The 13,886-nt window shown below is 36.4% G+C and overlaps 1 protein-coding gene across 4 annotated transcripts in view; it reads left to right on the top strand.

Annotated features, from left to right (window-relative positions):
- LOC124530986 (protein spire) overlaps positions 1-13,886 on the top strand; it is a 148,006-nt gene that overhangs the window by 126,803 nt on the left and 7,317 nt on the right. For 3 of the 4 annotated variants that reach the window (XM_047105363.1, XM_047105362.1, XM_047105361.1), the window contains 3 exons: positions 2,365-2,477; positions 13,007-13,124; positions 13,483-13,566. In XM_047105363.1, the coding sequence (XP_046961319.1) occupies positions 2,365-2,477; positions 13,007-13,124; positions 13,483-13,566 (315 nt within the window). The remainder of the gene's footprint in view (positions 1-2,364; positions 2,478-13,006; positions 13,125-13,482; positions 13,567-13,886) is intronic. The other variant, XM_047105364.1, reaches the window with a different exon arrangement.

Below are 13,886 nucleotides of genomic sequence, written 5' to 3'. Positions count from 1 at the left end.
CATACAGTTATGAAATTAAGCACACTTGTTTAGAAGCCTATATCGATCGTCATACTCAAATATAATTAAATTCTAACAATGTTACATGGCGAACTGATAACCTCCTTTTTTGGAAGTTCGTTAAAAATTGTTAATTATACTCCTTGGTGAAGTGGACTATCTTAAGAAGAAAACTGCACTTGTGTTTTATAAACTTAGTCCCAATACGGAGTATGAAGTGAAAGTAAATGACTGCTATTGATGTAGATATTTTCTTATAGGAATAATTGACTTCGTAGAAGACTTTCCGTTAATACAAATTCAATGCAACTTAAAAGATCAGACTTTCTTTTAATTCCTTGAGTAAATTCCTTCCTAGAAATACAAATACATCGGTATTATTCTACGCAGTAGGTATTTCATTAATTCCTTCCCTAGTTATAAGGAAAATATGAAAAGAATTTAAAAAGAACAAATGTCACGCTTATCATCAACCATTGTTTCAATTTAAAACTGTTCACTTCATATTGTTTTATATTCATTTGCTTGTATGAAATTTTGTATATGCTCTTTGTCTTAAGCTCAAATATTTTAATATCACTTTAATAAAATAGTTTCTAATTTTCTAACATTTAACATAATTTCTGAATTAATATTTTGATAGTGTTCGTTATATAAATGATAATTAAATTAATTTTTCTAGCGTTACACTAACTTGCTTCTCATTTACATAATGAACGTACAAATAATTAAAATTATTAGTAAAGGTAGTGTATTCTTTTAGGTAATATGGCTTAGAGCTCAATTCACGCAGCTCCTATACGGTTTGGTTATACATGTAGAGTAGAGTATATTTTAATCTGTCAGATGTATGTTTGCTCACGATGTCTTCCTTCATCGCGTCGCCATAATTTATAAACACAAATTAAGCGTAAACTGGTTTATACAATGACAGGAAATCTCTATGTTTTTGCTTAAGTTTGAACCTTTTTTTATGGTATAGGTTGGCGGACGAGCATATAGGCCACCTGATGGTAAGTGGTCATCATCACCCATAGACAATGAAGCTGTAAGAAATATTAAATATTCCTTACATCGTCAATGTGCCACCATTATTGGGAACTAAGATGTCATGTCCCTTGTGCCTGTAGTTACATTGGCTCACTAATCCTTCAAACCGGAACACAACAATACTGAGTACTGTTATTTGGCGGTAGAATAACTGATGAGTGGGTGGTACCTACCCAGACGGGCTTACACAAAGCCCTGCCACCAAGTAAAAGTCTGTCAGTTTTTGTGTTTTGATGTCTAAAATTGATTAATATTATTATATATTGATTAATGTTTAAGATTGGTACTCGATTATGGTTAAAAAAAAAGAAAAAAACTATATAATAAATGTACATACTTATCTTTTAATTTAACAATTCGCCGTAGTATTACCAGTTTAGTTCTTATCGAATCGTGCAACTTCAGGCGTAATTATTACTACCTATTATTGTAATTGCTTTGTAGAGCAAAAGATAATTGTAATTGATAATTTCGGTACCCACCGTTAAAGGTGGAAATAGCTCTACAAATAACACATTATTTGTAGAAGTTATTGTAATACTCTCAGTATGCAGTACTTTACGCAATTAAAATCGTTTATTACGGTCACATTTTCATTAAACGATTGTACGCTGACATTTCATCGTCAATAGAGAGGCAATTTAGGTCTTCGAGTGTGCAAGGACGGCGAAAGTAAAAGGCTCACCATAGCGCGCTTGTTGTGTAAGTTGACCACTTGTGTGGTGTATAAGGTTTTATAAGTTGTGTAACGCGATGCTTTTATTTGATAGATTAATTCGTTTCGGGGTCTAAAGGCAATTGTTAGTACGTGATGCAAGGAATACGCAACGTGTAGGATTGTTTATTGAATTTCGATATCGAATATCGCGAAGCAATTATAGTTCAATTTTAAGGTCGTATTTGTGTTCTATATTTTTAGAAGATTTCTGGTGCAAAAATGTTTTAAGACTTATAATGAAGTGTTATTACGTATATACTTTGCACAACTTAAAAAATATGAGTAAAATCATTTTTAACGAAACGACAGTAGGATGGGATAGAAGAATTTGCTGACACATTTCTACAACAACTTACTTAAGTATGAATTTAGGTATAGAATTTGTAGGTCTTAGGTGCCATATGTGCTAGCATCAGATCATATTCCTCCACTGCTCTCCAATTGCACTTGATAATATAATCTTTCTTTGGCAACTCGCATCCAGCTCAAATAAAATCGTAGGAGAAGAATCGAGTAGGAATCCAATAGCGCTTGTATCTTTTAACGTAGAAGTTATTGTTATGAGTTCGTAGACCTAACTCGTTTTATTGTTTTAGCGACGAGTGGGTCCGGCAGCGGGCCGGGCGGCGGCGACACGCGGCGCGGCGACGTCACGCCGCACGCGCCACCGCAACGGCGTCTCATTAAAGTGGACTTCGACAACCTTGAGGTAAGTTCATGTTTATTGTGTATGTATATATACTAAATGGTTTCAACCTCGTACAAATAAATAAGAGACAACATTACATACATTACTCTGATCCCAATGTAAGTAGCAAAAGCACTTGTGTTATGGAAAATCAGAAGTAACGACGGTACCACAAATACCCAGACCCAAGACAACATAAAAAAGTAAAATTTATAAAATTAAAAAAAAATATTTATAAAATCGATTACAGATAATAGAAATAATCAAAGTTAGCCCAAAAATAAATGAGACTTATCAACACTTACGTCCTTTGTATAAGTAACTATTTGCTTTTTTTTTTTTAAATAAACGCTAAATAATATGTGTAAGACATTTTAAAGCTTTATTGTGAGTTTTGGTAGGTACAGGAGTCCCATGTGTGAGTGTATATTTAAATAGATCGTTGATTTTTATAAAAGCACTCACTCAAAAAGCACTGAATATTTTAACATGAAATTTTGTACCACAATATTTAGCATGCTTCAGAGAAGAGTTTTAGGTTAACATTATCATACAATATAACTCGACGTACCTATAGCGTATTTCAATGGAAGTAGAAAATACGTTAAACAAACATTTGATTTACGTATTTCATGCGTTTTGTAATAATTCAGCTATATCGTGCACTACTAAGAATTTATGATAAATAATATATTTATTTATTATTTACAAATTTATAACACTAATGCACTTAACCACAAATTTCCACATTAATTTTACGTCCAAAATTCCGATAATAGTTTAGTTCACGTTCAGAGCGTAAATTTTTCGCAAATCCGCTGTGAATATTAGAATATTAATTGTTTGGAATTGAGTATATAATATATGTTTCATATTATTTAGAGCATCTGTGTACTCAACCAACTACCTATTTTTTTTAACGTAAGCATATAAAAAATGTCTATCGATCAATCATCATCATCAGTCAACGTTTTCACCGAGGAACTGCCTCGTTTGTTTAATGACTATAATATAAGATCTTAGTTTAAGCGTCGAGTCGGGATTAGAAAATGTATTGGATCTCATATGCGATGGATCTGCGAACGCACTGGTCGTGACGGATTGCTATCACATCGGATTAATTATTATCGGATCGGATTAATGAGGCACTCACTTAAGGACTATTATGTCTTGTGTGATTAGCTCTAGTCCGTTTACTGACTGAGAGTCTGAAGAACAACAGCGTAAGCACCATTATCGCCTTAAAATAATGCCTAGATATTGTATACTATATACACCTTATTATACTGTGTCGTTGTTGATTTTGCTAAATAATATTACATAACTCGATCACTGAGTTGATTGTGTTATTCATAATAAATACGGGTAACTTTTTAATTAATTATGTCACGCAAGACTGGAGTTTCTGATAAGTCAACGACATGAAGGCGGATGCTGTTTTGTTGTAGGCCTTTTTTCTCCATCTCATAGAAACTGGTCGGCCGCAGTACTATAAACGGTTTCATTTGTAAACACTCTGCATGTATTTAGTTACCATAATAAGAAACGTAACTACTCGATACAAAAAAATAAATGAGTTATTTAAATATTTATAGTAATAAGTTATTTCGAGAGATCCTTTTTTTTTAAAGACGTTCAAAATTAATTAGTAGTGTATTTTAAAGAAAAGGTTAGGTAAGTTAAATAACATCAAAATAAAAAAATATATATTTTATAGTATGAAAAAAGTTAATTGCTTTATATCCTGACTGTTATTTTATTTGTGTGTGGTTTACCCACGTCTTAACCGATACTGATGAATCTTAGCAGAAATAACTTTACATATATACTTTCACTATTTTTAAAACTGTATAAATATAATGTTGTAATCAAAATCATGAAAGATATGTTATTATTTGTTCTTTAATTTATGTATAGGAAGTATCATGACCGTGAACGAGCCGTCTGTCGCTTGGAGCTAAACAAAAAAATAATAATGGAGCAACCTTTATATGATTGATCGAACAACGAATAAAATTACTAAGGAATGACTTTGCGTTCACATTCTGCGGCACATTTTATAAGTCGATTAAAGTTTGTACTCTACACAATAGAGATAAATGTCAATAAAAACTTGTATATAATAGCGATTGACGTGGTTAACAGTAAACAGTCGGTGTCTAACGACAGCGAACTGTTATTGGACGAAGTACTTTAATAAAAGCTTATTACAATATTTCGCCCAATAGCATGGCTGTCATTGTGTTCTATTTATAAAAAAAAATGTTTAAGTCCAATAACAATAAACCGTAGTAGCGTTATGCGGAATTGAAAGAAATACATTTATTTTACACATGCAATTTTTACAAACAAATGTATGTGTGTGATGAATCGTGGCTAAATCAAACAGGCAAACAGCACTACGTTTGCAATCTTTAAGCAAATATCGCGGACTTAGCGCTCTAGATGTGTCATAATATTTAAAATATGTTCGATTTTTCTACACATTGCGTTATAGGTTTTACATGAATGACTCTTCCGTAACCTAACGGTAAACAAATATCCTGTAGAAAGTAAACAGTTACAGTTGAACAAACATTTCTTGCAAGGTTTCAGTAACCTACATTTTTGACATACGATTTTGAATCTTAACGAAATACACCATGGATGACTTTTGTTTGGAACGCTTGGTGGTCATTTATCAGTATGAAATATGATGGTTCCACATTTGAAGAAAAATATATTTTATAATATTTAGGCTTATTTAAATGAAAAAGTAATATGTCGGACTCCTGCTAACAACCAAGTTGCTTTCGCTATATATGTATATTATTCATTAAATAACAGCCAATAAAATAACTTAACAATAAAAACGATTTAGAATTATTATCATTTGTAATGACTATTTTTTTAATTTATATATAGGTACATTACATGTTCAGTAAAATCATGAGTAATCAATTTTCTAATAATAAGTCACAACAATACTAGTCAGCCTGTCATCAAATTATTTGACTAATATTTTATAATATGTTTGACACGTTAATGAATGATAGAATGTGTCCACTTTGCTATATATATTGATATCATTATTAAAAGGTTGCAACTAAGAATTAAATGTATAGTTACTTATTACATTTAATCGTCTGTGATTCTACCCTCCCACTGGAAATAAATCAATAGATTCGAAATGCTCTTTAGCACTCAGGGTGGTAGGGTAATGGAATAAATTTGTTACAGTATTCAGTTTGTTGCATAATCAATTGTAAGGATTTAGTTCATATTTAAACTTATTTCATTTTCATAAAAAAACGTGATTTTTAAATTTAAAAAAGGAATCATATAAACAGTTCAATGTACATTATAAATATAGTCCATAGAAGTAATCATAGCGAGTTATTTAGCTCAGGCTATTAACCGAGTTGAACCTTGGACGGGTGTTTTTCTAAGCAATTTACACGGAAGTAGGCTCGACTGAATTCCGTACGATTCGATGACATTTTTCTTATGATTTCAGGTCGTACTGACTGAGATTTTTTGCGTGATACTTGTATCGTTAAAACTAAATCACTACATAGTATAAAACAAGGTCGCTTTCTCTGTCCTTATATCCCTATGTATGTTTAAATCTTTAAAACTACGGATTTAGATGCGGTTTTTGAACACATAGAGTGATTCGAGAGGAAGGTTTTCGTATATAATACATGGACAATAAATTAAAGAAATTCTGAAGTATATTTAGTATAAGTATTGCACCCGTGCGAAGCCGGGGCGGTAGTATCGCTAGTAGTATGTATAGTTTTATTTTATCCGCATTAGTATCGAAATTCATTACGTGTCAAGCGAATACCGCAATACAGCAAGATCATTGAACTGCGTTTTAGTTTCGTGACCTCCTGACCCGCTATACGATGTTACAATACTTGAATATTTTGAAAAAACAAAAGCACATATTGCTTCAACTCTAAAAATTCATCTTAAACATTGCCTCTTAATTTTAACCTAACTCGGTAAGCTTAGAACTGATTTGATTCAATTGTAAAGACAATTGATTTTGATTTTCGATAAATTTATAATTGAGACAAATTTATACAAGAAATCTTGAGAGACTATTTGTACTGATCGCTTGTTATAAATTAAGTAATCACATTTAAGTATATGTTATGGAAGTTGTGAATCGAATTTAATTAGTAATTTAATGTTAATACGACTTCCTTTTATTTTTTTATTCTGTAAATTATATTACAATTGTTATTTATATATAATTAGAATTTAAGTAATTTCATTGGTTAATATTAAATATTACAGAAAATACTATATCTTTCAGTAAATTAATGTCCGTTAATTATATATAATGAAATTATATATAAAGCAAGTTTAATGGAGACTAAGTACGATAGAAAAGAAAATAAGAAACTAAATACGATGATAATTAAGTAAGTAATATGATAACAAAATAATAAAAGCTTGTTAAAACATTTTTTAGTATATTTTTAGAGGATCAAATTTGCTCGAAGCATTTTTGACACCCTAGTGAAAAATCAAAACGACGGCCATATAAACAGCAACAAAACAAAACACATGTAATAGGCATATATACAAGAAATTAAAGGGAAGAAACCCATTTTCATTATTCCAGATATAAATGCTAACTTTATATCAATGAAAAATGCCGTAATTCAAAAATGCCTATTCGCCGTCTAAAAACTATACCGTAAATAACGATAAGAAACAACATGAAAGTTCCAATAGAATCGGTTCTTACTTTTTAAGCGTAAAAATAAAACCACAATTATTATCTGTGGTCTATGGTTGTCAATTCAAACTAAAAGTCTAAAACGTTCAAGTCACTTTTGTAATGAATGCCGCCTTCTCAGGCGCTAAATAATCATTGTTTTGATTGGTAATTAAATCTTGATTAAACAAAGACTGTATTCGATTACGTGATGAGTGGGCGAGATGTAATTAATGCCTTCGTGGATTGCATAACGTATAAATAGACAACATACATATACGCAGAAAACTGACTTAAAATTATAAAATATATTTTTCTACAATGCCGTTATTTTGACGTAATTTTAATATCATTATTATTTATGAAAATAAACTTATAAGAATTCATCATCTTTGTATTTAACTTGTTTTGTTTAAATTAAACTTGTATTACGCATAAGTTAACTTTGTCGCGTCACGTTAAAAACAACTAAATACTTTAAAATATTTAGTTGAATTTTATTATCATTTATGAGACGTGTCCTGTTCGCCACCAATAATTCATTCTGTTAAAGAACAGAAACCAACAATCACCAGTCTGAAGGACGAAAATTCTATTCACGTATTCGATGGAAACTTGTCGATTGCGATAACCTTTGAAACGTTAACGAGAATAAGGGCATTAAAATGATGAGACTTTCGTTTTTATTAACATCTATAAACTACAAACGTTCGCAAAAAATTTAAATATCGAATTATTTTTTATTACGTTCTTTTTTTTTAATTTACAATAATGAAAGACAAAAAGTTCCATTGACATTAACGGCATTCGATCTTTTGACAGTTATTTAAATTTTAATAAGGAAATGGAGTGAAGAAACAAAAAGCGAAATATAACAACACATAATCCTGCGCTTTCAGTGTTCGAGTACCATTATTGTGCAAACGTACGGCCCATTTACTAGAAAGAGATGCCGGTGCTAACCTGACATAGATCTAGTCAGGGCCTCAATATGTCGAAAACCGGGACAAGGAGAGAAAAAATAGAGGAAAATTATTCAATACACATTACACAGAGCAAGCCAATAATCCTCATACTATAATATAATTGCGACAGATACTGAGTTTGTCTATGGTTGTTATATAACGATTAATTTGCATATTCATTTATGGAACAGCACGGAATCTATTGGGTAAAAATTTGTAGATGCTATCGGAGTTCGAGTGGCTAAAATAATTTAAAATGTCTTAATTGTTCCTCTTCACGCTCTTGTCAAATACTGTGACCCAATTCATCAATAAAATGCTGTAACCTTTTATTGCCTAACAATCTGTTAATAAATAATAACAGTCAGTTGGTTGAACTGTTTTAAATTGTTGGTTGCCAAAGTCAAAAATCAACCACCGTTTCCGGAATTTAACACCTCGGACCGACGAATGAAACTCAACGGGAATATAGTATAAATATTTTTTAATTTTTTTATGTCATGTTTCATGCACAAATTAGATTCATATTAGATTATATTAGGTAGATTATATAAATTGGTAACACGCGAACACGATGTATTTAATTCGAATTTTTATTATTTTCAAAGTTGGTTTTCCGTTTCACGTGAACGTTTTTTAATTAATTGGATGTATAGTCTTACACGTTCGATTATTTATCAAAGGTAAAAGAGAAAGCTGTAAAATAACCGGTCAAGCGCCCCAGAGTAGTATTAGGAAGTGCGTAATATAAAAAAATAATAAATATGTTACTAACATTGTCAAATGTAATAAAGCAGTCAAACTACAATTTTAAAAATGTACTAAATAAGACCAGTTTTATTGATTCTTTATTTAAATTGTTCGTAATTCTTATTGTGGAGATTTTGCTGAAAACACACAAATGGAATTTGAAAAAAAAAAGTACCTGGATAAATCTTTTATTTATGCTGCTTACTTTTCCCCGTTGCCTGCTAAAGGTCATACGAAAGTTGAAAAACAATTTATAAGCGCTACAAGTCTCGGCGACGCGGAAAACGTTCAAGTTAAATTGAAATTTTGCAAATTTAGCTCCACATTCATCATCATCAATCATCATCAACAGCCTATTTTTGTCCACTGTTGGACATAGGCCTCTCCCAGTGCACGCCACTGTGGTCTTTCTCCGGCTACTCGCATCCAGCTCCTGCCTGCCGCCTTGCGTATATCGTCACTCCACCGTGCCTGAGGACGTCCTACACTACGTTTGCCGAGACGCGGTCTCCACTCTAGAACACGTTTTCCCCAACGGTTGTCGGTTCTACGACAAATATGACCAGCCCACTGCCACTTCAGCTTACTAATCCGGTGGGCTATGTCGATGACTTTGGTTCTTTGACGGATAACCTCATTTCTGATGCGATCCCTCAAAGAAACGCCGAGCATAGCCCTTTCCATAGCACGCTGAGCGACTTTAAGTTGGTGGACCAGCCTTGTCGTGAGTGTCCACGTTTCGGCTCCGTATGTCATGACGGGTAGGACGCACTGATTGAAGACTTTCGTCTTAAGGCACTGTGGGATCGACGATGTTAGGATTCGACGTAACTTCCCAAATGCTGCCCAACCCAGCTGAATTCTTCTATTCACCTCGTCCTCAAGGTTGTTTCTACCTAATCGCAGAGTCTGCCCGAGGTAGACATATTTTTGAACAACTTCGAGAACGGTACCGTGTATCGTAGTCGGTTCCGGTAGAACATGTTCATTGAACATGACCTTGGTTTTATCCAAGTTCATCCGTAGGCCGATACGCATAGAAGAATCAGCCAGCTCGTTCAGCATTTGTTGTAGGTCCTGCAGCGTTTCTGCCACGATGACGATGTCGTCTGCGAATCTCAAGTGAGAGATGTATTCGCCATTGATGTTAATGCCACGTCCTTTCCAGTTCAGCGTCTTGAACATATCCTCCATTGCATTAGTGAACAATTTGGGGGAAATAACGTCCCCTTGTCTCACTCCTCGATGCAATGGTATGGGATTTGTTTGCTGATTTTGTACTCGGACGGACATGGTGGCAGCTTCGTAGAGACATCTCATCACTTGGATGTATCGCCAATCAACTTGGCAACGCTGCAGGGACTCCAGAACAGCCCAGATTTCAACCGAGTCAAAGGCCTTCTCATAGTCCACGAATGCAAGACACAGGGGCCGATTATACTCATGGGACTTCTGTATAATCTGCCGCACTGTATGGATGTGGTCTATGGTGCCGTATCCGGTCCGAAACCCGGCCTGCTCCGGGGGTTGGAATTCGTCGAATCTTCGCGCAAGACGGTTCGTGATCACTCTTGAAAACAGCTTATAGACATGGCTCAGTAGGGATATGGGACGATAGTTCTTCAGCAGGGTTTTGTCTCCCTTTTTGAAGAACAGGACGACCACACTCCTACTCCACGCCTCCGGAGTTCTCCCTTCGAAGAGGACAGAGTTAAAAAGCGTCTGAAGTTCCCTAAGTACCGGTTTACCTCCCGCTTTTAATAGCTCTGTGGTAACGCCGTCCTCTCCAGGGGCTTTTCCATTTTTAAGCTGTCCAAGAGCAGTCTCGATTTCGCCAATACTGACTTCAGGCAGGTCTTCGGAGAAATGGCGTGTTAATGTAGCTCTAGGATCCTCATTTTCGGGATCAGGTCGAGATGCATGCGATGCGTATAACCGGCCGTAGAATTCCTCTACTTCCGAAAGTACTGCCGGCTTAGAAGAAACGACTTCTCCACTTGCTGTGGTCAACTTCGTCAGGTGGCTCCTTCCAAGAGATTGTACGAACACCTTAGACCCCCGATTCTGCTCAATAGCTCTTTTTATTGCAAGAGTATTGGAGCACCGGAGGTCGTGTCGTACGCGCCTGCTGATCTCTTGGTTTAATTGCCGTTTCTCTGACGAAGTGACAGGTGGGTTTTCACGTCGTTTCTTCATGAGCCCCAAAGTCTCTTCCGAAAGGTTCGACTTCCTGCCCTTACGCTGCATGCCACAATATCTCGTGCCTTCTTCCCTGAGAATTCGAACTACATTTTCGAGGTTCTGGTTTACGTCCGTTGTGGTTTCCACGGCAGCGAATCGGTTCTCCAGGATTGACTGGAATGTTTCAGATCCCGCAATGGTTTGGAGCAGCTTTGGTCGGAGCGTGGACTTCATCAGACGGGCGCGCTCGGCCTTAAAATTGATATTCAGAGAGCCTCGGAGGAGTCGGTGATCACTACCGGTATTGAACCTGTTAATCACTGAGACGTCTCTGAATATATGCCTCTTGTCCGTCATTATGAAGTCGATCTCGTTTTTCGTCATAGTGTCGGGGCTTTGCCACGTCCACTTCCTTTGCGGCTGCTTCTTGAAGAAGGAGTTCATCAAGAAGAGCCCCTCCCGTTCGAGGAAGTTGACAAGCATTTGCCCCCTATGATTCCTGCTTCCAAGTCCATGGGGTCCTACTACCGATTCGCTGCAGTTCTGTACTCCCACTTTAGCGTTGAAGTCCCCCATGACAACGTTGTAGTGGGTTTTCGTGGTGAAGTGGAGGGCCCTCGATATGTCATCGAATAATTCTTCCACTTCATCGTCCGAGTGTGTCGAGGTCGGTGCGTACGCTTGCACCACCTTGAGGCTGTACCTCTCGGTGAGCTTTATAATGAGGTACGCTATCCTGTTCGACACACTGGAGATTTCCACCACGTTGTCAACTAGGGACTTATTTACCAGAAACCCAACGCCACCTTGGGATTGTTGGTCACCCTCTCGGAAGTACATTAGGTGGCCTGATTCGAGGGTTACGGTGTCCTCTCCCTCTCTACGGACTTCACATAGCCCTAATATGTGCCACCTAATTTTCCCAAGTTCTACCTCAAGTTGCGCTAGATGCGAGTCAAGCCGTAGCGTGCGTCCGTTGTACGTCGCAAGGGTCAGTCGGTTGTGGTGGCCTCCCGTAGCCCGGTGATTCTTAGCACCCCCCGTCCCGCCGTTACCATCGTCGCCACCATGACGAGGAATAGCGGGGCTGCCGGGAACTGGGGGCCGTGGCTTGCGTGTGTGCTGTATGTGGAGGTTGTGCCCATAATCGCCACGCTGGGCAGGCGGGTTGGCGATCGCAGGGCGTAGCTTCTCGCACCGGTGACGCTGCTGCCCGTCACCGGCCTGTGGTATTTAGCTACGCCTATTATGTTGATGGTTATACCGCCATCAGTCGGTCGCCAGAGCCTCGTTTGCTGGTCGGCAGGATGCACCACGGGCAGGTGAGGTTGGCTTGGGGCACTAAGGTGTAGTTTGCGCCCCCTTACATCCCCTCCAGCTCCACATTACGGAACAAGTTTTCCAGCCTTTTCTAAACGTCAGGTCACATCAGTGCCTTAAGTCATGTAGGCTGAAGGATGATTTGTTTTTTGCCTTTGGAGCTGTAAGAAACATTAACCATTCTTACGTCGCCTTATACTCAGTAAATTTGTGGTTGAAGGTTGATATGATTTGTGGTAAGCCTAGCAGCTCCAGTGGTAAATCGTTTTTTTTTTCTTACATTTGAGTAATCACTTAGAGATTTCACTTGGGTGGTGGAAGTATGTATTAAAATTTAATTATCATTTCTGTTTAATTTTAATTTAATTAAAATAATTATTGAATATGATTTACTTAATTATTCGACTGAATACGTATATTCAGTAAACCAACAGAATGTGCGAATGCCGAGCATAAAACGTTTATTAATAACTCGATAATCATCGAATCTGACAACAGACATTTCAATCCAGAGTATAATTTAATTTTGAACGCAGCTTCGAACTGAATAACTAGTTATATCATAGTAAATTTGCATTATGCGTAATTATCGATTTTTTAAAATATTTTATTGTACACAGGATGACGAGGATGAAGATGATACCGAGACCTGCGTCAGCCCGGAGACTTGCGCGCCACAGCCGTTCCCCAGGCATACGGCTCCGCAGCAAACAGCCCCCAAACCTTGGAAAAGGACCGGTAAGCTTATTATTGCCATTAATTCTATTACCCAATAAACCTGTGTGATCCACGTCTGCTGGGCGAACACTGCTTCGGAAGCAGCATAGAAAGTATCAAGCAGTATTGAGAACGCGGATGGCTTCATTCACAAACGCAGGCTTACGCAGGATATCCTATACTATTAACATTTTGATAATGTTAATACTGGTAATTTATAAGTTTATGGTCGAGCTATGAATCGTATCCTTGTTCTAATTTTAAATGTTTAAAAAATGAATTATGTTGGATTGGTCAAATTATATGAGCATGGAAAATGTGTGGAAGTCGGCTAAAGTATAGCACTTTCTCCTCAACGCACGCCCCTTTGTCGGAATAGTCGCGGGAGAGACGCCGCGTGCTCCGCCGCGCACGCGCATCTCCCATCACGAGTACCACCAGTTCTGCGACGAGACCCTCGAATGTATGACTGCATGATGTGACGTCACGCTTTCGTATATTGCTATCTCATTTATTTGCAAGTGTAGCTTACGCAATCGAATCTTAACGAATAACAACAGTTATTGTTATGAAAAATGTTTTTCGGTTAATCTAATATAATTAAATAGTTTTGTGATTAAATTTGTATATCTTTTGAATCATTATGCGCTCTAAAATCATTGTAAATTAATAAATTAGTAATTTGTTAATGTTTAATCATAACTCTGTCTCATGTTTATGCACGATGTGAGCTTCTGCTTTTTGTTTCTTAATATTTATTTATTGCTTATTAGCCTTTTAGCA

The sequence above is a fragment of the Vanessa cardui genome, chromosome 7 (genome assembly GCF_905220365.1).
Source record: "Vanessa cardui chromosome 7, ilVanCard2.1, whole genome shotgun sequence".
Taxonomy (NCBI): domain Eukaryota; kingdom Metazoa; phylum Arthropoda; class Insecta; order Lepidoptera; family Nymphalidae; genus Vanessa; species Vanessa cardui.
The sequence above is the reverse complement of the archived record's forward strand: the minus strand, read 5'-3'. Positions and strand labels throughout refer to the sequence as shown.